At 40.7% G+C, this 27,524-nt stretch overlaps 1 protein-coding gene across 1 annotated transcript in view; it reads left to right on the top strand.

Moving 5' to 3' along the window:
* The first annotated feature begins 209 nt into the window (after positions 1–209).
* The window catches only part of gfra4b (GDNF family receptor alpha 4b), a 46,206-nt gene continuing 18,891 nt past the window's right edge, over positions 210–27,524 (top strand). The window contains 3 exon segments of the mRNA XM_063000983.1: positions 210–528; positions 10,069–10,149; positions 22,622–22,967. Of these exon segments, the coding sequence (XP_062857053.1) occupies positions 210–528; positions 10,069–10,149; positions 22,622–22,967 (746 nt within the window).

Below are 27,524 nucleotides of genomic sequence, written 5' to 3'. Positions count from 1 at the left end.
CATCTAAAAACATAAAATTAACTACCCTCTTTGCAAACTAAACACTTTTCTGACCAAACACCATAGTTTCATAGTTTTTAATCCTAATTTAATAACCAGCTCTTGGTAATAATTCTGATTAGGTTTATTGTACATGAAAAGCAATAAGACTCGTATCAATGCTTATTTGATGACTTCTAGAACTTTTTAAGCCATTTTTAACTTAAAACATGTAAGTTTTGTGCTTATGCTTTATGTGTATGTGTGTTGCAGCACTACAGGTGATTTTATGTGCGGGAAGGGATTGCCTGTTGGCCGGGGATTCGTGCTCCAGTGATGAGACATGTAGCCCGAGGCTCAGGACTCTGCGCCAGTGTGTGGCCGGCAACGGCAGTGTAAAACTTGGTCCCGGTGCCCGTAGCCACTGCGCCAATGCTGTGTCTGCCCTACTTTCCACCCCACTCTATGGCTGCCAGTGCAGACGTGGCATGAAGAAAGAGAAGAACTGCTTGAGTATATACTGGAGTCTTTACCAGTCTGGTATTCATGGTAAGATCCTGTTAATGATATTTATGTCAGGAAAAATTACAAATGTTGCTGCTAACCACATGTCTTTAGCCCTTATACAGTCAAGCTGGAAAGTCTGCACACCCCTTTCACCTTCTCCACGTTTTATTACAATACAGACTCATTCTATAATAGAGAGACTTCTTTTTTGCCTCAAACATCGACACACAATCACCAATAATTACGAAGTGAAAACAGGGTTTAGAAAATATGCAATTTTATTTTACTGACAAAAATGGTTTATTTAGCAGTTACATATTTGTACACACCCTTAATACTTGTTGATGCACCTTTGGCAGCAATTACAGCTTCAAGGCATCTTGGGAAAGAAGCTACGAACCTTGCACAGTTGTTCCTGGACATTTTTGCCCATTCCTCTTGGCATATCCTTGCAAGGTGGCGAGCGATGCCTGGTTTCCTCCAGATGTGACGCTTGGTATTCAGGCCAAAAAGTTCAATTTTGGTTTCATCAGACCAGAGAATTTTTGAGTCCTCTAGGTGACTTTTGGCAAACTCCAAGTGGGCTGTCATGAGCCTTTTAATAGGGAGTGGCTTCCGTCTGGCCAGTCTACCATAAAGGCGTGATTTGTGGAGTGCTGCCTGGATGGTTGATCTTCTGATAGGTTCTACCATCTCCACAAGGATACGCTGGAGCTCTATCAGAGTGACCCTCGGGTTCCTGCTCACCTCCCTGGCTAAGGTTTGTCTTCCCAGATCGCTCAGATTGGCCAGGCAGCCAGTTCTAGGAAGATTTTTGGTGGTTCCAAACTTCTTTCATCTGGAATGATGGTGGCCATTGTGCTCTTTTGGACCTGTAAAGCTGCAGCATCTTTTCTGTACCCTTCTCCAGATCTATAACTTGACACAATGCTGTTTCTGAAGTCTGCAGATAATTCCTTTGACCCCATGGCTTGGAGTTTGCTCTGATTTGCACCGTCAGCTGTGGGACCTTATACAGGCAGGTGTTGGCAATCCCCAATCATGTTCAGTCAATTGAATTTACCACAGGTGAACTCCAATTAAATTGTAGAAACATCTCAAGCAGTATCAGTGAAAACAAAATGCACCTCAGCTCACTTTTGGGTATCATATTAAAGTGTGTGCACACTTACATATGTACATATTATATTTTAAATTTAGATTTTTAATAAATTAGCACAAATGTCTAAAAACCTGCTTTCACTTTGTCATTGTGGGCTATTTTGCGTAGAATTTGACAAAATGTGACAAAAAAAGAAGTCAGTCTATTATAGAATGAGTCTGTAATGTAATAAAACATGGAGAATGTAAAAGGGGTGTGCAGACTTTCCGGCTTGACTATATAACTAACCCCCTCTTAATTTGACCCTAGCTTAGCTGCCTTTTTAGAGGCGTGTCAACTAATTGTAAGGTCAACAGAGTGGCTAATAATGAGTAGCATTTTGTGCTTGTATTGACATTACTTACCTTTTTTATGTATGATTTATTTCATACACATTTGCTCATGTTGATACAGAAGTTACAACAGTGTAAGATGGTGCATGTGATATGTAGCAGTAATAACATTTGTAAATTCTGTTACGCTCCTTGTCAGTTGTAACCTATGCTAACTAAAGGTTGCTGACATAAATTACTGTCTTGTTTTCTGGTGGACTTGTTTTCTTCTGGCTACACAAAAGGTTATGACTGCTAACTCTGTCCCCATCACTTTGAATTTCACGAACTGTAAATGTTGGTACCTTTTAACTTCAATCTGTTTAATAGCAAAAGCCATAGTGTCAGTATGTGTCAAAACATGGCTTATTCTTAGTGTAGCTGCAATAATGCTGTCATAACAGCTGGTCACGTGGTAATGTTTGATGTTTATGCTAATGACTATGTTTTCAATAAATGTTATGTGCTTAAGCAGATACATCACAACCTCATATCATAAGGAATATCATTTGAGTAAAATAAATCCCAAGTTTCTATAATAATAATAATAATAATAATAATAATAATAATAATAATAATAATAATAATAATAATAATAATAATAAAAAGACAGCCGCTCAGGTGGCGCAGCGGTAAAAAGAAACGTGCTGCAACCAGGGCTGGATTCTGAGAGCATGGTATCGAATCCAGCCTTGCTTTACCGGTTCGAAGCTGAGTGGCTATATGAGCAACGATTGGCCGGTTGCTCATGTGGCGGGTGGGACAAAGAATGTGGGTCTCTCTCTGTCAGAATGCGATTGCGTTCTCTGCCGGCTGATTGGAGGCGCTTACACAGAGATGGGAGGGGGTGCCCTTAGGGTGTGTCTCTCCGCATGCAACGCTAGGTGGCGCCAAACTCGTCGATGTGTCGGTGGCAAAGATGCATCTGGCTGCTGCTCGTGTTTCGGAGGGGATACGGGTTAGCTTCAATCACCTCTGTCAGGGCAGGGTTCGGCATAGACAGAGAGGAAGCACGATGCTAATTGAACAATTGGATGCGCTAGAAGAGGAGAAAAAGGGGTAAAAAAATAAATAAATAAATAAATAAATAAAAATAATAATTAAATAATAATAAAAAGACAATCCCAAATCAGAAAAAGTTGGGACCGTATGGAAAGTGTTTCTTACATTTACTTTGACTTTTATTTGATTGCAGACAGTTTAAAAATATTTCATGTTTTATCTGCTCAACTTTATTTCATTTGTTAATATATTTCCATTCCTGCATTTCAGGCCTGCAACACATTTAAAAAAAAGTTTAGGGCTAGTAATGAGGTGAAAAAACTAAATAATGATGTGATGTCACCAGGTGATTGTAATTGTGATTTGGTACAAAAGCAGCATCCAGGAAAGGCTGAGTCTTTGATGAGCAAAGATGATCAGATGATCTCCAGTTTGTCAACAAATGTGTGAGAAAATTATTGAAATGTTTAAAAACAATGTACCTCAAAGAAAGATTAGAAGGGATTTGCATATTTCTTCCTCTACAGTGCATAATATCATTAAATGATTCAAGGAATTGGGAGGAAAGTGTGTAAAGGCCAAGGGCGCAAGCTTAAGCTGAACGTCCATGATTTTCGATTCCTCAGACGGCACTGCATCAAGAACCGCCACTCAACAATAGCTGATATAACCACATGGGTGAGGGATTACTTTGGCAAACCTTTGTCAAGCACTACAATACAGAGTTACATGCACAAATGCTACTAATACATTACTGTGCAAAAAATAAGTCTTATGTTAACCATGTCCAGAAGCGGCGTCGACTTCTTTGGGCTCAGAGGCATCTAGGATGGACCATCACACCGTGTAAACGTGTATTGTGGTCAAATGAATCAGCATTCCAGGTCTTTTTTGGAAAAAATGGACGCCGTATGCTCCGGACCAAAGATGAAGAGGACCATCTAGACTGTTATCAGCTACAAGTCCAAAAGCCAGGGTCTGTCATGGTATGCCAATGCCCTTGGCAAAGGCAATTTACACTTCTGTGATGGCAGCATTAATGCAAAAAGTACATTGAGATCTTAGAGCAACATATGCTGCCTTCAAGACGTCATCTTTTCCAGGGACGTCCATGCATTTTTCAACAAGACAATGCAAAACCACATGCTGCACACATTACAAAGACATGGCTGCGGAAGAAGAGGGTACAGGTACTGGACTGACCTGCCTGCAGTCCTGACCTGTCCCCAATAGAGAATGTGTGGAGAATTTTGAAATGAAAAATGCGACAATGACGACCCCGTACTGTTGCACATCTTAAGACGTATTTGCAGGAAGAATGAGACAAAATAAAAGCTGAAACACTAAATCACTTGGTATCCTCGGTGCCAAAACGTCTTTTAAGTGTGGTGAAAAGGAATGGCAACATTGCATAGTGGTAAATGCTTTACTGTCCCAACTTATCTTGGAATGTGTTGCAGGCCAGAAATGCAGGAATGGATGTTTATTAATAAATGAAATGAAGTTGAGCAGGTTTATCCTGTCTGCAATCAAATTAACGACAAGTAAATGTAAGAAACTCTTTCTGATTTGGGGTTGTAAAAAACCCGTACATTTGGAAAGGTCTTTCACAAGATTTTGAAAATTGTCTGTGTTGGAGTTGTTCTTTACAGCAAACTTGTCAAACCATGACTTAATAGACAGGCTGAAACAGAGGGGGCACTCCACCAGCTGTTGCCCTCAAAGTAGGAGGCATATAATTTATGTAATTAATTTTACACACCTTATAGCAACGGATATACTGTAGATGAAACACTTGACAAAAAATATGGCATGATATTAAACATTAAAAGCGCTGCCTTTTTCAACACAGTGATAATTGCATGACAGGGTTATATAACTAGACATACTGTAAGTTGCCAAAACAACCATAGGATTTAACAGGATTTAAGGAAAGTGTTACTTATTATGAACCTTAAGTCAGCTTGTGCTACTTTCACAAATTTCTCAGTGTAAAACCATGCTAATATGTAAGTATGCCGCTGGTTGTCATGCACTATGACATATTGCTCTTAAAGGGCAAATGTAGTCATTTTTGTGTCCTAGGTAAAAGACAGGAAAGAGCCCCCCTCAACTACAAACATTTCTCTTAACAACATTAGCTCTAACATTATGTATGGTCTGCTGAGCCGTTCTGACTAAAGAAAGTTGGTTAGCTTTGGGAGTATAATGCAATTTTAGCTGGGTTCATTTTATGTTCCATATGGATAACTTTGAAAACACTCTCCATACTAAAACCGATTGCTTGCTTGCTTTTCTTGTTCTGTCTTGTTATCACACAGGAACACTTAACAGACAGTACCAAACATAACAAACATATACAGACTACAGTATTAGGACACCTGCACATTACACCTGCAGAAGCTTTTATTGCATCCCATTCTAAATTTATAGGCATTAATATGGAGATGGTCCCCCTTTGCAGCTATAACAGCTTCCACTCATTTAGCAGATGCTTTTATCCAAAGCGACCTACAGTTGTGACAGTATACAGTCTAAGCAATTGAGGGTTAAGGGCCTTGCTCAAGAGTCCAACAGTGGCAACCTGGCAGTGGTGAGGCTACCTTCTGATTACTGGACCAGTACCTTAACCACTAGGCTACAGCTGGGAAGGATTTCTACAAGAGTGTATCTGTAGGATTGTCTGCTCATTCTTTCACACCAAACTCAAATTTACCAAATTCACCAAACCTTATAGACCTTGCTTTGTGCACTGAGGAACAGTCAAGCTGGAACAGAAAAAGAGCCTTCCCCGAAGTGTTCTCACAAAGTTGTAAGCATACAATTCTTCAAAATGTCTTGGTATGCTGAAGCATTAGAATTTTCCCTCACTGGAACTAAGCAGCCTAGACCAACAGTTGGCACAATGCAGACAGGCAGATAACATTCTCCGGGCATTCATGAAACCCTGACGTGTCCATCTGACTGCCAGATAGAGAAGTGTAATACATCGCTCCACATTACACATCACTCCAATACATCACTCCACAGAACACATTTCCACTGCTCCAGAGTTCAGTGGTGACATGCTTTACACCACTCTATCCAACGCTTGGCATCGTGCTTAGTGATATAAGGCTGCTCGGCTATGGAAACCCATGCCATAAAGCTCCTGGTGCATGCTGTGGCAATGAGACTCAATGAAACACCTGAATGTAATGATTAAGAGGTGTGCCCCAATACTTTTGCCCATATAGTGAATTCACACACTTTATTTTTTTGCCAGTCCTGACCGTGTTACTAGCATAATGTATTTACAGAAGTCTTGGTGATAATTGGATACAAAACATTAAGGACTCAGTGGTGAAACATACTTGAGTTTCAAAGTTCAATACCCATCACCACAACACCTTTTAGGGTGGTGGGGGTTCATATATTTTTAATTGCAACTGGATTCTTTTATTTTATTTTCATTAACCGTTTTATCCTGATCAGGGTCACAGCGGGTTTGAATTCACCGGGAAACAATGGGCACAAGGCAGGAATATCCTGGACATCCAATTCGCTGCAATCCATCATAAAAGCACCTCAGTAACTGGATGCCGCCACCTCCATATAGAGATTGTATTAGTATGGTGTTGTCTGACAAATATGGTGCTTGCTGTTCCCCAAAAGAGTTACATTTTTTGCCTTACCAGACGAGATATTCTGTCTCCTCATGATGCCAAAGTCCTTTACATGCCATATAGGTCTGATTTATATAATGTGAATTAGCTGCTAAAGGCAAGATGGATTTGTGTCTTTCTGAACTGCCATTTTTGGCTGGCAGAGGGGACACAGAGGTGCAGATGTGTGATGTGTTGTTGATTTGATATGACAGTCATCTGCACCTTATTAGCATTAATCAGGTGGGAGTCTTTGGAACTGTGATGTTTAGTTTTTTGCTGGCTTATGAGGCCAGCACAATTTTTTAGTGAACTTAGCTGGCATTGCGACAGTTTGGGGGATGTCACATTTAGAATCGCCCTAAATGAGCGAGTTACCCCATAGGCGGTGTGATGTCCTGGTGTAGTGAGGAGTCTCCATGTGCAGGAGTCTGCACTAGGCACGGGCTGCACAAGATTTTTATTTTATTTTTTTTAATTTAACATTTATTTAACCAGGCAAGTCATTAAGAACTGCTTCTTATTTACAATGGCGGCCTGGCAAAAGGCAAAGCCTCTTGAGGAACAATCATACAAACAAATTTACATAAGACATTAAAAACAAACAACGACGTGTCCATCTGACTGCCAGATAGAAAAGTGTGATACATCACTCCACAGACTGTGTTGTCACTGCTCCAGAGTCCAGTATTGGCATGCTTTACACCACTCTATCAAATGCTTGTGGTTTGCTTGGTGATATAACAGCTGCATACAGTTGCTTGGCTATGGAAACCCATGCCATGAATCTCCTGAAACCTGATTTAATATACCTGTGGCAATAGGACTCAATGAAACACCTAAATAAAATGATTAAGAGATGTTGGCTTACTGCTCATGTTTACCATCCCTGTCTTGAGAACTGGGTTGTCACAGATGGCCGAAGCAGCCTGTCATATTGTGACAACCAGAAATCAGTACTGTGCTATTCCTTTTCTGTCCCCTTTCTCTGTTGCAAGCTGCTGATATTTTGCATTCCTGTTATTTCGGCAACCTTATTTCTTTATTGTGATCCCCTTTTTGTAAGAGGCTTTTTAGCCACTTTTTTGTTTCGAGCAAACATCTTGCACTTGGATTTGCTTTTCATACTTGCAGGAGCGAGGATTCACCTTGTGCTTCACTTGTGAGGAGTGACCCACCTCTTCTTTATTTATATATAGTATATACTGTATAGTATATTGCTCTGCAATGTATTTAAGCATCCTTGGGAATTATGAAAGGCGCTATATAAGTCGAATGTATTAATATTATTATTATTATTTTTAGTGCCCAGTCTCGGGTATTCATGATGCATTGTGTCACGGTCAAACCAGACCATTCATGACCCTGAGCAGGATAAAATGTAAAGTGAATAAATGTATGTACATATCATATACCCTGATCAACCATAACATTAAAACCACCTCCTTGTTTTTACACACATTATCAATTTTATCTGTTCCTTTTACCATGTAGAAGCACTTTGTAGCTCTACAATTACTGACTGTAGTTCAGCTATTCTCTGAATGCTTTGTTAGCCCTCTTTCATGCTGTTCTTCAATGGTCAGAACTCAGAGTAGGTATTATTTGGGTGGTGGGTCATTCTCAGCACTGCAGTGACACTGTCATGGTGGTGGTGTGTTAGTGTGTGTTGTGCTGGTATGAGTGGATCAGACACAGCAGCACTGATTAAGTTTTTAAACACCTCACTGTCCCCACTGGACTGAGAATAGTCCACCAATCAAAAATATATCCAACTAACAGCACCCCGTGGGCAGCGTTCTGTGACATTCTGTGTCACTGCAGTGCTGAGAATCATCCACCACCCAAATAATACCTGCTCTGTGGTGGTCCTGTGGGGGTCCTGACCATTGAACAGGGTGAAAGCAGGCTAAAAATGTATGTAGAGAAACAGATGGACTACAGTCAGTAATTGTAGAACTACAAAGTGCTTTTATATGGTAAGTGGAGCCAATAAAATGGACAGTGAGTGTAGAAACAAGGAGGTGGTTTTAATGTTATGGCTGATTGGTGTATATAATAATAATACATTTTATTTATATAGCGCTTTTCAAGATACTCAAAGACGCTTTACATAAGACAAATAATCAAAACAAATACGTACATACACCATACAAATCATAGTACAAAATCAAAATAGTACATCAACATCAAGAATAATTAAGATAAAAACAAAGAGAGCAGCATAAGACAGTTCATTAAAAATTAGCTAAATTATGAGAGAGAACAACAAATATAGAACAATTTCTTAAAATTAGACAGAAACAGGACAGATTTACATGCAATCAGGAAACTGAAAACTTTACAAGTTTTAGGATCTAGGACTTCACATTTCTGTCGTGATCTAAGTATAAAAACTATTAAAAAGAATAGCAAAAATAAAAGCATTTATTTTGTGTTGTTACAAGTTAAATGCCACTCTGAATAGATGAGTTTTGAGAAGTGACTTGAATTTGGACAGGTCAGGACAATCTCGTAGGTGTTTGGGGAGAGCATTCCATAAAGATGGAGCAGCTATGGAAAAGGCCCTGTCACCCCAGGTCCGGTGCTTGGTCCTAGAGGGTATGGACAGTAGGTTAGCCTCAGAAGAGCGAAGGCTACGGGAGGGAATGTGCTGATGGAGCAGGTCGGTGAGGTAGGATGGGGCCTGATTATGGAGAGCTTTGTGAGTGAATAGAAGAATTTTGAATTGAATGCGTTGAGCAACGGGAAGCCAATGAAGTTTTTGTAGAACAGGTGTAATATGATCACGGGAGCGAGTATGAGTAAGGAGGCGAGCAGCTGAATTCTGGATATACTGAAGTTTTTTTAGGATTTTGTTAGATGTACCATAAAGGATGCTATTGCAATAATCAATTCTGGATGTAATAAAAGCATGAATCAAGGTTTCGGCGGCAGAAAAGGAGAGTGATGGACGTAGACGTGCTATGTTTTTTAGATGAAAGAAAGCAGTTTTGGTGATGTGATTTACATGGCGGTCAAAAGAGAGGTTGCTATCAAAAATTACACCAAGATTTCGGATGTTAGAAGACGGAGACAAAGTGTCATTATCAATGGTAATTTGAAAATTTTTTGTGGTTTTTGCCAGGGTTGTAGGACCTACGATGATCATATCTGATTTTTCACAGTTTAATTTGAGGAAATTAGCTTTCATCCACAATTTCATTTCAGTGATGCAATTTGTCAGAGTGGAGTGAAGTTCAGTATTAATGGATTTGGAGGAGATGTAAAGCTGAATATCATCAGCATAGCAGTGGAAATGTAAACCATGCCGACGTATGATGTCACCAAGGGGGAGCATATAAAGAATATATACTGTATATATGTTTGTGAGGCACATATGGAACCTTTACCTAGTGCTATGAATAATTTACAGCAGTGAAAGAATTTTTTTAATAAATGCTGTATGTTCTGTTTGTTTTAGGGCTGAACCTGGTGGAGAACTATCCATATGAAACAGTAGAGAAAGGATATGACTACGTACGTTTAGCCTCCATCACTGCAGGTAAATCTAATCAAATTAACACTTGTTTTTCTTCTTCGAAAACAGAATGTGAAAGAAATAATAATTGATGCCACACAGAATTCAGTTCAACTGTACTGGTATGTACAATGCAATACAATTATAAAAAATAAGACAAAATATACACCATCGAGGCTTAACATTAGCATTATGAGTACTGACATGTGAAATGAATAGCACTGATTATCTCTTCATCACGGCACCTGTAAGTGGGTGGGATATATTAGGCAGCAAGTGAACATTTTATCCTCAAAGTTAATGTTAGAAGCAGGAAAATGGGCAAGCGTAAGGATTTGAGCGAGTTTGACAAGGGCCAGACGTGATGTGATGGCTAGACAACTGGGTCAGAGCATCTCCAAAACTGCAGCTCTTGTGGGGTGTTCCAGGTCTGCAGTGGTCAGTATCTATCAAAAGTGGTCCAAAGAAGGAACAGTGGTAAACCTGCGACAGAGTCATGGGTGGCCAAGGCTCATTGATGCACGTGTGGAGCGAAGGCTGGCCCGTGTGATCCGATCCAACAGATGAGCTACTGTAGCATAAATTGCTGAAGATCATGTGGATGTTCCCCAGATCTCGATTTAATCAAGCATTTGTGGGATGTGCTGGACAAACAAGTCCGATCCATGAAGGCCCCACCTCACAACTTACAGGAGTTAAAGGATCTGCTGCTAACATCTTAGTGCCAGATTCTACAGCACACGTTCAGGGGTCTAGTGAAGTCCATGCCTTGATGGATCAGGGCTGTTTTGGCAGCAAAAGGGGCACCAACACAATGTTAGGAAGGTGGTCATAATGTTATGCCTGATCGGTGTGTATATACAGTGTATCACAAAAGTGAGTACACCCCTCACATTTCTGCAAATATTTCATTATATCTTTTCATGGGACAACACTATAGACATGAAACTTGGATATAACTTAGAGTAGTCAGTGTACAGCTTGTATAGCAGTGTAGATTTACTGTCTTCTGAAAATAACTCAACACACAGCCATTAATGTCTAAATAGCTGGCAACATAAGTGAGTACACCCCACAGTGAACATGTCCAAATTGTGCCCAAATGTGTCGTTGTCCCTCCCTGGTGTCATGTGTCAAGGTCCCAGGTGTAAATGGGGAGCAGGGCTGTTAAATTTGGTGTTTTGGGTACAATTCTCTCATACTGGCCACTGGATATTCAACATGGCACCTCATGGCAAAGAACTCTCTGAGGATGTGAGAAATAGAATTGTTGCTCTCCACAAAGATGGCCTGGGCTATAAGAAGATTGCTAACACCCTGAAACTGAGCTACAGCATGGTGGCCAAGGTCATACAGCGGTTTTCCAGGACAGGTTCCACTCGGAACAGGCTTCGCCAGGGTCGACCAAAGAAGTTGAGTCCACGTGTTCGGCGTCATATCCAGAGGTTGGCTTTAAAAAATAGACACATGAGTGCTGCCAGCATTGCTGCAGAGGTTGAAGACGTGGGAGGTCAGCCTGTCAGTGCTCAGACCATACGCCGCACACTGCATCAACTCGGTCTGCATGGTCGTCATCCCAGAAGGAAGCTGACGCACAAGAAAGCCCGCAAACAGTTTTCTGAAGACAAGCAGTCCAAGAACATGGATTACTGGAATGCCCTGTGGTCTGACGAGACCAAGATAAACTTGTTTGGCTCAGATGGTGTCCAGCATGTGTGGCGGCACCCTGGTGAGAAGTACCAAGACAACTGTATCTTGCCTACAGTCAAGCATGGTGGTGGTAGCATCATGGTCTTGGGCTGCATGAGTGTTGCTGGCACTGGGGAGCTGCAGTTCATTGAGGGAAACATGAATTCCAACATGTACTGTGACATTCTGAAACAGAGCATGATCCCCTCCCTTCGAAAACTGGGCCTCATGGCAGTTTTCCAACAGGATAACGACCCCAAACACAACCTCCAAGATGACAACTGCCTTGCTGAGGAAGCTGAAGGTAAAGGTGATGGACTAAACCCAATTGAGCACCTGTGGCGCATCCTCAAGTGGAAGGTGGAGGAGTTCAAGGTGTCTAACATCCACCAGCTCCGTGATGTCATCATGGAGGAGTGGAAGAGGATTTCAGTAGCAACCTGTGCAGCTCTGGTGGATTCCATGCCCAGGAGGGTTAAGGCAGTGCTGGATAATAATGGTGGTCACACAAAATATTGACACTTTGGGCACAATTTGGACATGTTCACTGTGGGGTGTACTCACTTATGTTGCCAGCCATTTAGACATTAATGGCTGTGTGTTGAGTTATTTTCAGAAGACAGTAAATCTACACTGCTATACAAGTTGTACACTGACTACTCTAAGTTATATCCAAGTTTCATGTCTATAGTGTTGTCCCATGAAAAGATATAACGAAATATTTGCAGAAATGTGAGGGGTGTACTCACTTTTGTGATACACTGTATATACAGTATATATATATATATATATATATATATATATATATATATATATATATATATATATATATATATATATACAGTATATATGACTATACCTAATTATGAACGTTTAAAAAATACAATTTTAGTTTAAGGACAAACATTAAGACATGTTTAGGAAACACCCTGGACAGGTCACCACACACACATTTTTTCACACATTCACACTTGGTGCAATTTATTATCACATGTCCTTCTTGCTGTGAGGCAAAAATGCTTCCCACTGAGCCATTGTGCTGCCCAGACTTTATTCATTTCTCTTTGGTTTAGGTGAAATCATCTGGGAATGTATCCATTTAAATGTATCCTTAGTAAAATGTATAAGGCTCAGAAACAGTGGTTTAGAAACAGGAATACACCCTGGACAGGGAACTACCCACTAACCGATTAACTTACACATAACACAGAGCACGTTTTTGTGGGACAAATAAAGGAACCACATTACAAAGTAATATAGCATGTTGAACATCAGATTAGACATGTGAAATCACAATGCTACCCCCTATGTAAACTTGTCTATTTATTTCAATGGTCTGCATTAAGAATTCTAGCCTTTATGTGTGTATGGATTGCATTGCCTTGTTTCTGCGTGCTATTTATATTGTTCCAAAATCACCAAGTGTGAAAAGAAAATGAGTATTGACCCACTTCTCGTCTTACATTTTGAACAGTGAACAAACAGTGTAAGTGCGGTGTCAGAAGAACTGTGTTATCGATGAGCAATTTACGTTTGTCTAGGAACTGAAAAAGTAATACACTAAATAGCATTTTTAAAAATTACTTTCTTGGACAATGGAAGCTCAGCTGCAATCATGTATTGATCAGAGGGTTGGTTGTTCAAGCCCAGACATGGACAAGCTGCAACTGTTGGGGTATAGAGTCAGGTCCCTAAGGCTGTGTTCACATGGATAGTCTTGGCATCTGTCGAATATGCCCTGATGTCATTGATTTTAGTGAGAACGATGGACTGGCAGCCTATACACCCCAAGGTAATCATGTGTCAGCCAGTCTGGGGTCAGACGAGGCTAATCACACCAATCAGCTTTCATTCGAAACTGCCCATTCCAGCACTTTACAATCAATTTTCTATTTACACACCATCAAACAAAGACTAAAGTAATATAACAGGTTAAAATATAAACTAATGCATTAGTATTTTCTATTTAGATATGCTTCTTTAAATGCCAACCCAATCTGACAGCAGCACAATTCACAAAACTGTCAATAAAAACAGACAGAAAATATTTGCAAATATTACACCTGGGCCGATTCCTCTGATTGCCTGACTATCTGCTTGTCCTTTACCACTAGTTCTTTTCCAGCTTTCTTCAGCTTTGGGAACTCAGGCAGTAAATTGTGGTTGCTTTCTTGTTATGTAGCTGTTTTTTTTCAACGTCTGACATGGCAGCTTTCCATGTTTTTTTGCTGCCACCTTGCCCTGTCTATTCCCCTGTCTATTCCTTTGGTAAGTGCTTTGGTTTAAAGTATGCTTTGGGTCAATAGCTTTAAAATTCTTTGGTAGTCTTCAGATGCCTTTCACAAGGTAGAGTCAAGGTATCCAGAAGCAGCAAAGCAACCCCAAAACATAGGTGAACCCTCACTACGTTTGACTGAAGTGTTTTTTTCTTCTGTGAAGGCCTCATTTTGTTTTTGTAAATGGTACAATGATGTGTTTTACAAAAAAAAAATTTTTGGTCACAGCTGTCTACAGGACGTTCTTTTAGAAACTGTGAGAATGGATCTTAAAAGTTTGATCTAGTTGAGTGTTTTCTTTATCATTAGATTATTCTAGATTGTTTTTTACTCAAGAAACAAAATAACAAACACAACATATTCACAGAGTTGCAAACCCAGATTAGAATCACACATGGTTATTGTCTCAAATGCTTTGATAAGAGCTGACAAGCCCTCAATTATAGTTAGCTAAAACAGATCTAATCCAGTGAGAACTCAAGTGTTGGTAAACATCTGATAGATGTAACTATTGTATTTTACACTGTATGGCCAAGTGTGTGAATACCCTGACTTTAGTTGTTTTAGCCATGTATTTTGCTAACAGGGGTATAGAAGTAATTACCTAAAGTGAATTCACGTTTTTTTACTTTGTCCCAGAATAATAAACAATAATAATAAACCTCCTCGTTTTTACACTCACTTTCCATTTTATCAGCTCCACTTACCATGTAGGAGCACTTTGTAGTTCTACAATTATTGACTGTAGTCCATCTGTTTCTCTGCATGCTTTTTTTAACCTGCTTTCACCCTGTTCTTCAATGGTCAGGACTCTCCCAGGACCACCACAGAGCAGATATTATTTAGGTGCTGGATGATTCTCAGCACTGCAGTGACGATGACATGGTGGTGGTGTGTTAGTGTGTGTTGTGCTGGTATGAGTGGATCAGACACAGCAGCGCTGATGGAGTTTTTAAATACGTGTCCACTCACTGCCCACTCTATTAGACACTCCTTCCTAGTTGGTCCACTTTGTAGATGTAAAGTCATAGACGATGGCTCATCTATTGCTGCTGTTGGTCATCTTCTAGACCTTCATCAGTGGTCAAAGGACGCTGCCCACGGGCCGCTGCTGGCTAGATATTTTTGGTTGTCAGTGTGTGTCACTGCAGTGCTGAGAATGACCCACCACCTAAATAATACCTACTCTGTAGTGGTCCTGGGAGAGTCCTGACCATTAAAGAACAGTATAAAAGGGGGCTAACAAAGCATGCAGAGAAACAGATGGACTACAGTCAGCAATTGTAGAACTACAAAGTGCTTCTATATGGTAAGTGGAGCTGATAAAATGGACAGTGAGTATTGATGTTATGGCTGATCTGTGTATAATAATGCATTTATTATGTAGAATGTAATTTTTATGCGATGCGGTTCTCAGTGACACTGTTAGTAGAGTGTTAGTAGTGTGCTGGTGCTATACAACAACAAGGTTGCTAAGAACCTGGGTTAGATTCTTGCCTTTGGTTACCATCTGTAAGGGAACTGCATGTTTTCCTTGTTTCTGCATTGGTTTCCTTCTGTTTCCATCTGTGTCTGTAACTGAAATGGCTTCTATAAATTAATCCTAGGTGTGAATAAAATGCATGTGGTGTGTTGCTCTGTGTCAGATTGGCACTCAGGGATGCCAAAGGTGTGTTTTTTAGGTTACTTATATGGAACTAACTTCACTAAGTTCCTGATATTGATGTAATTATTGGCTTTTTCTTTTGTGTTTCTTCCAATAAACTGAAATCATACTGAAGGCCCTGTGGCACATCTGATAGAATAACTGCTACATAGCATGAGGGTCCTAAGGACCTAAGTTTGGTATAATATGGTTGGTATAAATAAATAAATAAATGAATGGAACAAGTCAGATTAACTGGGTTGCAATATCCATACTTGATCGTGTGTATGTTGTTAATGTAAAACCAAAATATTCTTTCCTCCGAAAGGATGGCTTACTAGAGATTGGAACCGCCAATTTCAAATCTCTGCACAGATGTTTAATGGGGTTTAAATCTAGGCTTTGGCTGGGCCACTTAAGGACTTTTAGAAATCTGCGCCAAAACCACTCAAGGGTTGTTTTGGCTGTATGCTTTGGGCTGTTATTGTATTAAAAAATGATACCCCAATCTAGGTTTGCTTGCTCTTGGAGAAGGTACATTCAGGAATTCTTGTTAAAAGTGTTAATAATTGGCAGTGCCTGCAGCAGACACGTCTCTGCTAGGGAAGGATGACTGGACTTTGTGGGTGGGGTCTTCAAACGCTGTGTAAGGACCCTGATTGACAAATAGAGAGGCGCCTGTGCAGAATGCATGAACGAAAAAGCGTTCCGCAAAGGGCTGCATGTGGGTCGGAGGAGGCGTGAGCAGCAATAAATACCCACCTTGACTGCAATCAGGGATCCCACAGCAGCGGAAGACAAATTGACTACACTAAAATGGGAGAAAATGCATAAATAAAATTGAAAAAAACGAATTATTTTATTTGTCTGCATTAATTTAGTCCCTCAATTTTGTTCCAGTCTTCCTGTCCCTGCCACTTAGAAGCACCTTTTGCATGATCCTATCACCTGTATGCACGCCTGAAGAGTTTAATGTTTGTCCAATCAAAAGAGAGAGGATTTTTTCCTCATCTTGCTAGAGTCCTTTACTTGCTGTCAAATGCTTTTTACTTAACAGTGACTTTCCTCTTGCCACTCCACTTTACCTCCCTGACCAAGGCTGTTCTTGCCCATGTTGCCAACTTGGTCAGACAGCCAACACACACTCCTTGTCTCTGAAACCTTGCTGTTGTAGCACATGCAGAAATAACTATGAACTTCTCAGGGAAATAAATATGTGCCTTGGTGGCAGCTTATGTTTCTCTAAAATCCCAATATCAATCTTCACACATATGCAAGTCACCCATGCCGTGAGCACAGATGTTGGCTTTCACACCATCTGCTGATAACAGTCTGGAGCTTTTTGTCTTCATTAGTTCTTCAGTCTTCAATGTAGGGATAGATTTCTCTTTCATTCCTTTTCACAATATTCTGTATGGTAGATGGTGCAAGACCTAAATTATTCTGAATCTTGTGTTGAAACCTGATTGACAAATGTCTCACGAAGTTTGACACAAAGTCTAGAGCCAAGATCCATCTTTGCTTTGATGGATCGTTCTTTTATATCCAATCATGAAATCTTCACTGGTTATCAATTTACCTGCTTGATTGAAGTGTTTCAATACAGTTTAACCTGAATAATACTATAAACTTTTCACTCTTGTTTTGTCCCTCCCCCAAAAAGTTTGAGTGTGTTACAGGCATCAAATTTAATATTAAAAGTTTAAATCTACACAATACTATTAAGTTGTTCAGCCAAAAGTCCTTTCTTTGTATTGTTGCCAGCTAATCAAAGGTTCAAATTGATTAAAAACCACTGATACGTGTTTTCACTGCATTGCATTTTTACTGGACATGGGGTTTGAAGTAGCTTACGTTCCCAAAAGTGCTGTTTGTATTTAGTATGTAGCATTTAGTTTGTGATGAAGCTAACAGCTGCATGTTAATCAATTAAGCTGTGGGTGCTAAAACAATTTATTTGGATTGACATGACCCTGTATAATGTAAGTGACACATATTTATGTATTTATTAAGACTGCAATGGCACAGTGATGCTGGAATAAAAAAAAAGCCTTTCCCACACTGTTGCCAGAAAGCTGAAAGCATACACATTGATCAGTCATAACATTGAAACCACCTCCTTGTTTCTACACTCACTGTCCATTTTATCAGCTCCACTTACCATATATAAGCTTTTTGTAGTTCTACAATTACTGACTGTAGTCCATTTGTTTCTTTACATATCTTTTTAGACTGCGTTCACCTTGTTCTTCAATGGTCAGGACCCCAACAGGACCACCACAGAGCAGGTATTATTTGGGTGGATCATTCTCAGCACTGCAGTGACACTGACATGGTGGTGGTGTGTTAGTGTGTGTTGTGCTGGTATAAGTGTATCAGACATAGCAGCGCTGCTGGAGTTTTTAAATATCGTGTCCACTCACTGTCCACTCTATTAGACACTCCAACCTAGTTGGTCCACCTTGTAGATGTAAAGTCAGAGACGATCGCTCATCTATTGCTGCTGTTTGAGTTGTTCATCTTCTAGACCTTCATTAGTGGTCACAGGACGCCACCCATCAGTGTCACTGCAGTGCTGAGAATGACCTACCACCCAAATAATACCTGCTCTGTAGTGGTCCTGGGAGAGTCCAGATCATTGAAGAACAGCATGAAAGAGGGCTAACAAAGCATGCAGGAAAACAGATGGGCTACAGTCAGTAACTGTAAAACTACGAAGTGCTTCTATATGGTAAGTGGAGATGATAAAATAGTGAGTGTAGAAACAAGGAGGTGGTTTTAATATTATAGTTGATCGGTGTAAGTTATTTTATTAAAATGTATTTTATACACCAGTTAGCATTGAGCTTCATTAAACACACATACTTAGTAATTAGAAGGGGTTTCCATATGTCTTTATACAATGTATTACAATACAATGTAATACAATGTATTATAAATATAAACTAAGGACAGAATACGACATACGCCGTATTTCACAGTTTCTTTTCTAATAAAAAAGCAGCTTTATGCACAGTTGACTTGTGTGCAGATATCTTGTGCCATTTCATTTCTGTAAAATATAACACTGGTCACCAATGGAGGGGGAAGAAGGCCAGATATCTCAAATATTTATTAGCTTTATTTTTCTTTTAATTTCCTTTCACCCTTTTATCACATTAAATGATCTCCTTTGCTGTTATTCAGCTCTACCACGGAGGCTTTTTGTTGACTCGGCTTCACTGCCTGTGTTTTTTGTACAGCTTCACAAGCACCAACCAAGCTTTTTTCCCCAAAATTATGAAGATAGAGTTTAGTGCAGGATGGTCATCAACAGTATACAACAGTAGACAAAAAGTAGAATTTAGTGTTTGGTCCAGGGTACATTTATAAAAGATATTGCACTTTCTGACCACTTTATTAGGTACATCCATCTTGGCCATTTTTGTGCAACACCTACTATGTACATGTGCTTTGTGGGTACACAGTTACTAACTGTGGCCTGTCTGTGGCTATTATGTACACTTTGTTAAAGGAGTACCCCATTCATCAATGAAACCCAACAGAACTGCCCCTATTAACAGCTGTCTGGACAAATGCAGATTAAACATTCATTGCAACTTTCAAGTTTAATGAATATTTACTCTTTGTATGTGTTTTTTCATACAATGTGCATACCCGTTATGTTTAGGATAGTGTATTAAGTATTTAGCAATATACACTGATCAGCCATAACATTAAAACCAGCTCCTTGTTTCTACACACACTGTCCATTTTATCAGCTTGACTTCCCATATAGAAGCACTTTGTAGTTCTACAATTACTGACTGTAGTCCATCTATTTCTCTACTTACTATTTTAAGCCTGCTTTCACCCTGTTTTTCAATGGTCAGGATCCCCACAGGACTACCACAGAGCAGGTGTGTTAGTGTGTGTTGTGGTGGTATAAGTGGATCAGACACAGCAGTGCTGCTGGAGTTTTTAAATACCGGGTCCACTCACTGTCCACTCTATTAGACTCTCCTACCTAGTTGGTCCACCTTGTAGATGTAAAGTCAGAGACGATCGCTCATCTATTGCTGCTGTTTGAGTTGGTCATCTTCTAGATCTAGGGGTGTCAAACTCATTTTCACCAAGGGCCACATTAGCATTATGGTGGCCCTCAAAGGGCCGATTGTAACGTATCCTGCTGAGATTGCAGTCTGTTGTTTTTCTTGGAGGCTAAATTCTGCATTTATATTGTCCTCCTTTACCACAGACACGGCCTCATAACACAAGAGACGCACCTGTTTCTCTTCCTGAAGCACAAACTTGTTTTCACTTTCATTACATTTCCTCCTTCTGCTTAATTTTCTTACCTATCTTCTTGCACATTTTGGGATTATGTGTAAATATTTCTTAACATTATCTACTGGCAGGATATGTCACTTTACAGGTAACAAAATTAGGCATTTTGAGAGATAGCGCTAACGAGTTAGCATTTTGTGTAAAGATACTAATTGCTATAGTAACGTAACAACTGTTTTTAATTACGGTAAATTTGTAACTAAAAAGCTGTGATGTACTCACTAAACATTTACAAACAACTGAGAATATAAACGCCACTACTTACAGACGATGCTTCTGTATTATACTGCAAGATATTTATCTTTATTTACTTATTATTGTTCACATTACTGACTACGCTACCCCGCGTTCTTTTGCCGTAAAAGTCACATGGCTTCCAGCGAAGGTCAAAGTTAGTTGCCATGACTACGATGTCAACGGTTGCCACTTAAAGGCGCAGGAGTCCCATTACACTAGTACGGTCTCTGTAATGACTCAACCCATCACAACAATCGTACAGTCGTCAGGCCACATGAAATGACGTGGCGGGCCGGATGTGACCCGCGGGCCGTGAGTTTGACACCCCTGTTCTAGACCTTCATCAGTGGTCACAGGACGCTGCCCACACAACGCTGTTGGCTGGATATTTTTGGTTGGTGGACTGTTCTCAGTCCAGCAGTGACAGTGAGGTGTTTAAAAACTCCAGCAGCGTTGCTGTGTCTGATTCACTCATACCAGCACAACACACACTAACACACCACCACCATGTCAGTGTCACTGCAGTGCTGAGAATGATCCACCACCTAAATAATACCTGCTCTGTGGTGGTCCTGGGAGAGTCCTGACCATTGAAGAACAGCATGAAAGAGGGCTAATAAAGCATGCAGAGAAACAGATGGACTACTGTCAGTAACTGTAGAACTACAAAGTGCTTCTATATGGTAAGTGGAGCTGATAAAATGGACAGTGAATGTAGAAACAAGGAGGTGGTTTTACTGTTATGGCTGATTGGTGTATAATACTGCAAAGCATTTTTGGCCAGTCCTGGGTTCAGCTGTAATTTCTACCATAAGATTTATCTACTAACTGGTTAAAATAGCATGTAATGAAAGCATTATATGAAGAGATAAATAAATGATTTCAATTTAGAGTGTTTTTTATTTCCCTTTAGACTACTGACCTTCAGTTATTATATTTTATAGTCAATATATGGCTTTCTATATACATTTTCCAATTAGCTTGTACAGACAGCCTAAAGGAATCTGTGCTTTTAGTCAACAGACCATAATGTCAGCTGAAAAGGTCATCATAAAGTCATGAGTAATTTAAGCTGGGTTCCATTCCATAGGGTCTCTAAGCAGTGCACTTATATTTTCTAATATTGTACACTACACTAAGTTTCCTTAGCCAATATTATCTTGAATGCCCGACATCGTCATCACATAAATGTCAAAGTGTCACATTAACAGCAATCTTTGACTGTTCCTTTGCCTTCTAAAGTAGGGCGGCATGGTGGCTAGCACTGTCTCCAGGTGGGGTCCGGGTCCTTATATATATATTTATTGTTCATGCATTTTCTCCCCTTTTCTCCCTTTAAGCTTGTCCAATTGCCCTATTGTGTCATGCTTCCTCTCCACTAATGCCGATCCCCGCTCTGATTGAGGAGAACAAAGCTAACCCACGCCCCCTACGACACGTGGGCAGCAGCCGCATGTTGTCACCTACACTTTGACAAGAGCAGTGCAGCTCAGCACTGTGTACGGAAAGACACACCTTGACAGCACTCTTTTCCCGTCTCTGTGCAGGCGCCATCAATCAGCCAGCAGAGGTTGTAATTGCATTAGTTATGAGAGAGTCCCTATCAGGCTTTTTAATATCCCACTCCTATCTGAACAACAGGCCAATTGTTGTTCATGTGGCTGCTCCGGCGGGCATTTACATTTACATTTTCAGCATTTAGCAGACGCCTTTATCCAAAGCGACTTACATTACAGTTACAGTATACAGTCTGAGCAATTAAGGGTTAAGGGCCTTGCTCAAGGGCCCAACAGCAGCAACCTGGTGGGGCTTGAACCAGCAACCTTCTGATTACTAGTCCAGCGCCTTAACCACTAGGCTACAGCTTGCCCCATGTGTTTTTACCGCTGCACCACCTGAGCGGCAGCCATATATCATATTATGTACTGGGAATTCCCAGGTACTCTGGGAATTCATTAGGTACTTTTACCTTGTTGGTAGTTTTCAGTAAAGATTAATGAAACATTAGACCAACATAATCCTGCCTGTATCAGTTTCTGCTCTCAGATAATGTGCCAGCTGTCTTAACCCACAAGACATGTGATGAATGATGGGTAAACTTCACTGTCAACTATCTGCATAGTGATAAACCATTCCTCACTACTCTCTACACAGTTTGTTCCCTTCGAACTACACATCTTCACTCCTATGGTTTGGAATCTCATTTAAAATGTGTGAATTTCCTCTGTAGTCACAGGAGACTACTGGGGTGATTAGAATTAGAATTTAGTCTCACCTCTGATCACCAAACTTTGCACTTTCTGCTTTCTGTATGATCTTGCAGACTCAGATCTAGGCCATTCTACAGCTAACCGGTGCCTGGATGCTGCCAAAGCCTGCAACGTGGACGATCTGTGCCAGAGGCTGCGCACCGAATATGTGTCAGCATGCATCAAACCCTCGGGCAAATCAGGCCTGTGCAACCGTTCCCGATGCAACAAGGCCCTGCGCCGTTTTTTTGACCGAGTGCCACCAGAGTATACGCACGAGCTGCTTTTCTGCCCCTGCAGTGATGTGGCCTGCTCAGAGAGACGCCGCCAGACAATCGTGCCCGGCTGCTCATACGAGGGTCCGGAGAAGCCCAGCTGCCTAACACAGATGAGGAGCTGCAGGGATGACTTTATATGCAGGTCGGTGCAATCACTGCTACATACACAAGTAACATGTGTTGTGTAGGTGGGAGGAAAAAAATTAAAGTATTAGTGTGTTTTAAATCACCTGAATAGGAAGCTTTGACCTTGGGTTCTCAATGGGCCTTCAGTGAACTTGGGAGACAATAGATTTCTTTTTCTTTTTAAATATTTAACTATGTTTTGCTTTTAAATAAATAATCTCAGAATAAAGGTAAAAAATGAAAGAGTATTAATCTTTTAATGCACATTTTTTAATTGTCTAAACTAAAAAAATATATATGTTCAAGTACCTTTCTTATTTATTATATTTCCAGTGCATATTTATTTACTACAAAATTGTGCTTATAAATATGAACAAAATATATGCATTATATGTATTTATAAGCATAAGCAATGAGAAAAACATGGGCGAAAAATCATTTAGACACCACAAATGATCAACATTGTTATTTTGTTGCATAGCTGTTTTTGGCAGTAACAGCTTCACATGTACATTACGCTTTTATCCAAAGCAACTTACAATTATTATTTGATATTATTATCCCTTGTGGGATAATACAAAGCTATCTTATTTTATCACTGAATACAACACAAGCAATTGAGGGTTAAGGACCTTGCTTAAGGGCCCAACAGTGGCAACTAGGCGATGGTTTGGCATAGGGCTGTGCGATATGACTATAAAAACGTATATCTTGATATGCTTTTGAGAAGTGGCGATATACAGTACGATACAATATAAAACTTAAAGTACAATGGCAGGCCACTGTCCGTATTTAAGCTTATATTGTTTATGTTATCTTAAAAACACAAAATACTGTAGTTCTGATAAATTCTGACTAATTACAGTGTTTATATTTTTGTATTATTACAGGCTGTATTTGTATTAATATTGACAACGTTTATCGCAAACAAAACAGCAGAATCTCACAATCACATTTATGCTGCATGTTTAACTTCAAATAAATGAGCATCAAAAAATTCTGAAAAAGTTCAATATTTGATAATGCAAAGCTATTATTGCAAATTGAAGGCACACGGTAAACAGCAGAACCGCGAAAATCCTAAAAGCTGCTTGTATGTTTCCAGAATATTTCCAGAATATAAAAATCCATATTTAACTAATGAAAACCGTGTTAGATCATTTATTCTGTCGGCTTTCGCGGTAAAAAGCTGAAACTGGTCATTCGTTCACTAAGCTGTCACTTACAGTGTATCACAAAAGTGAGTACACCCCTCACATTTCTGCAGATATTTAAGTATATCTTTTCATGGGACAACACTGACAAAATGACACTTTGACACAATGAAAAGTAGTCTGTGTGCAGCTTATATAACAGTGTAAATTTATTCTTCCCTCAAAATAACTCAATATACAGCCATTAATGTCTAAACCACCGGCAACAAAAGTGAGTACACCCCTAAGAGACTACACCCCTAAATGTCCAAATTGAGCACTGCTTGTCATTTTCCCTCCAAAATGTCATGTGATTTGTTAGTGTTACTAGGTCTCAGGTGTGCATAGGGAGCAGGTGTGTTCAATTTAGTAGTACAGCTCTCACACTCTCTCATACTGGTCACTGAAAGTTCCAACATGGCACCTCATGGCAAAGAACTCTCTGAGGATCTTAAAAGACGAATTGTTGCGCTACATGAAGATGGCCAAGGCTACAAGAAGATTGCCAACACCCTGAAACTGAGCTGCAGCACAGTGGCCAAGATCATCCAGCATTTTAAAAGAGCAGGGCCCACTCAGAACAGACCTCGCGTTGGTTGTCCAAAGAAGCTGAGTGCACGTGCTCAGCGTCACATCCAACTGCTGTCTTTGAAAGATAGGCGCAGGAGTGCTGTCAGCATTGCTGCAGAGATTGAAAAGGTGGGGGGTCAGCCTGTCAGTGCTCAGACCATACGCCGCACACTACATCAAATTGGTCTGCATGGCTGTCACCCCAGAAGGAAGCCTCTTCTGAAGTCTCTACACAAGAAAGCCCACAAACAGTTTGCTGAAGACATGTCAACAAAGGACATGGATTACTGGAACCATGTCCTATGGTCTGATGAGACCAAGATTAATTTGTTTGGTTCAGATGGTCTCAAGCATGTGTGGCGGCAATCAGGTGAGGAGTACAAAGATAAGTGTGTCATGCCTACAGTCAAGCATGGTGGTGGGAATGCCATGGTCTGGGGCTGCATGAGTGCAGCAGGTGTTGGGGAGTTACATTTCATTGAGGGACACATGAACTCCAATATGTACTGTGAAATACTGAAGCAGAGCATGATCCCATCCCTCCGGAAACTGGGTCGCAGAGCAGTGTTCCAGCATGATAATGACCCCAAACACACCTCTAAGACGACCACTGCTTTATTGAAGAGGCTGAGGGTAAAGGTGATGGACTGGCCAAGCATGTCTCCAGACCTAAACCCAATAGAACATCTTTGGGGCATCCTCAAGCGGAAGGTGGAGGAGCGCAAAGTCTCGAATATCCGCCAGCTCCGTGATGTCGTCATGGAGGAGTGGAAAAGCATTCCAGTGGCAACCTATGAAGCTCTGGTAAACTCCATGCCCAGGAGAGTTAAGGCAGTTCTGGGAAATAATGGTGGCCACACAAAATATTGACACTTCAGGAACTTTCACTAAGGGGTGTACTCACTTTTGTTGCCGGTGCTTTAGACATTAATGGCTGTATATTGAGTTATTTTGAGGGAAGAATAAATTTACACTGTTATATAAGCTGCACACAGACTACTTTTCATTGTGTCAAAGTGTCATTTTGTCAGTGTTGTCCCATGAAAAGATATACTTAAATATCTGCAGAAATGTGAGGGGTGTACTCACTTTTGTGATACACTGTATACAGGGGTTGGACAAAATAACTGAAACATCTGGTTTTAGACCACAATAATTTATTAGTATGGTGTAGGGCCTCCTTTTGCGGCCAATACAGCGTCAATTCGTCTTGGAAATGACATATACAAGTCCTGCACAGTGGTCAGAGGGATTTTAAGCCATTCTTCTTGCAGGATAGTGGCCAGGTCACTACGTGATGCTGGTGGAGGAAAACGTTTCCTGACTCGCTTCTCCAAAACACCCCAAAGTGGCTCAATAATATTTAGATCTGGTGACTGTGCAGGCCATGGGAGATATTCAACTTCACTTTCATGTTCATCAAACCAATCTTTCACCAGTCTTGCTGTGTGTATTGGTGCATTGTCATCCTGATACACGGCACCGCCATTGGATGCACATGGTCCTCCAGAATGGTTCGGTAGTCCTTGGCAGTGACGCGCCCATCTAGCACAAGTATTGGGCCAAGGAAATGCCATGATATGGCAGCCCAAACCATCACTGATCCACCCCCATGCTTCACTCTGGGCATGCAACAGTCTGGGTGGTACGCTTCTTTGGGGCTTCTCCACACCGTAACTCTCCCGGATGTGGGGAAAACAGTAAAGGTGGACTCATCAGAGAACAATACATGTTTCACATTGTCCACAGCCCAAGATTTGCGCTCCTTGCACCATTGAAACGGACGTTTGGCATTGGCACGAGTGACCAAAGGTTTGGCTATAGCAGCCCGGCCGTGTATATTGACCCTGTGGAGCTCCCGACGGACAGTTCTGGTGGAAACAGGAGAGTTGAGGTGCACATTTAATTCTGCCGTTATTTGGGCAGCCGTGGTTTTATGTTTTTTGGATACAATCCGGGTTAGCACCCGAACATCCCTTTCAGATAGCTTCCTCTTGCGTCCACAGTTAATCCTGTTGGATGTGGTTTGTCCTTCTTGGTGGTATGCTGACATTACCCTGGATACCGTGGCTCTTGATACATCACAAAGACTTGCTGTCTTGGTCACAGATGCGCCAGCAAGACGTGCACCAACAATTTGTCCTCTTTTGAACTCTGGTATGTCACCCATAATGTTGTGTGCATTGCAATATTTTGAGCAAAACTGTGCTCTTACCCTGCTAATTGAACCTTCACACTCTGCTCTTACTGGTGCAATGTGCAATTAATGAAGATTGGCCACCAGACTGGTCCAATTTAGCCATGAAACCTCCCACACTAAAATGACAGGTGTTTCAGTTATTTTGTCCAACCCCTGTATATCAACCAATAAAGAGAGAGATTGAAATTTTACCTAAAATCTGAATTTGGAAGCTCTGATTGGTTTATACATTTGAATCTCTTCAACAAATAAACTGAAACAGAGCAAAACAAATGAATCTTTACCATAGATAAGAACACAGCTCCTTGATTCGTTTCCAATGTGTTACTGTGTGCCTTGTGCACATTGAAAAGCTGGGTAGGCTCCAGAACCCCTTTGCGACCCTAATTGGATAAGCGGTTAATGCCTAGTTCACACTACACGATTTTTGCCCCGATTTTCGCTTGCCGACTGGTCGCCACTAAATGTGGCAGCTCTGAAGCAACTCGGCGTTCGCTCAAGGATCGAAACTCGGCTCTCGATCACTGTGTGAACTGTTCAACAACTCGATCCGAGTGGCTCGCCGAGCACTCGCAGACTCGAGAAAAATATTTACCATGCTAAATATCTG

This window comes from Trichomycterus rosablanca, chromosome 1 (assembly GCF_030014385.1).
Source record: "Trichomycterus rosablanca isolate fTriRos1 chromosome 1, fTriRos1.hap1, whole genome shotgun sequence".
NCBI lineage: Eukaryota > Metazoa > Chordata > Actinopteri > Siluriformes > Trichomycteridae > Trichomycterus > Trichomycterus rosablanca.
This window is presented reverse-complemented; position numbering and strand designations above follow the sequence as displayed.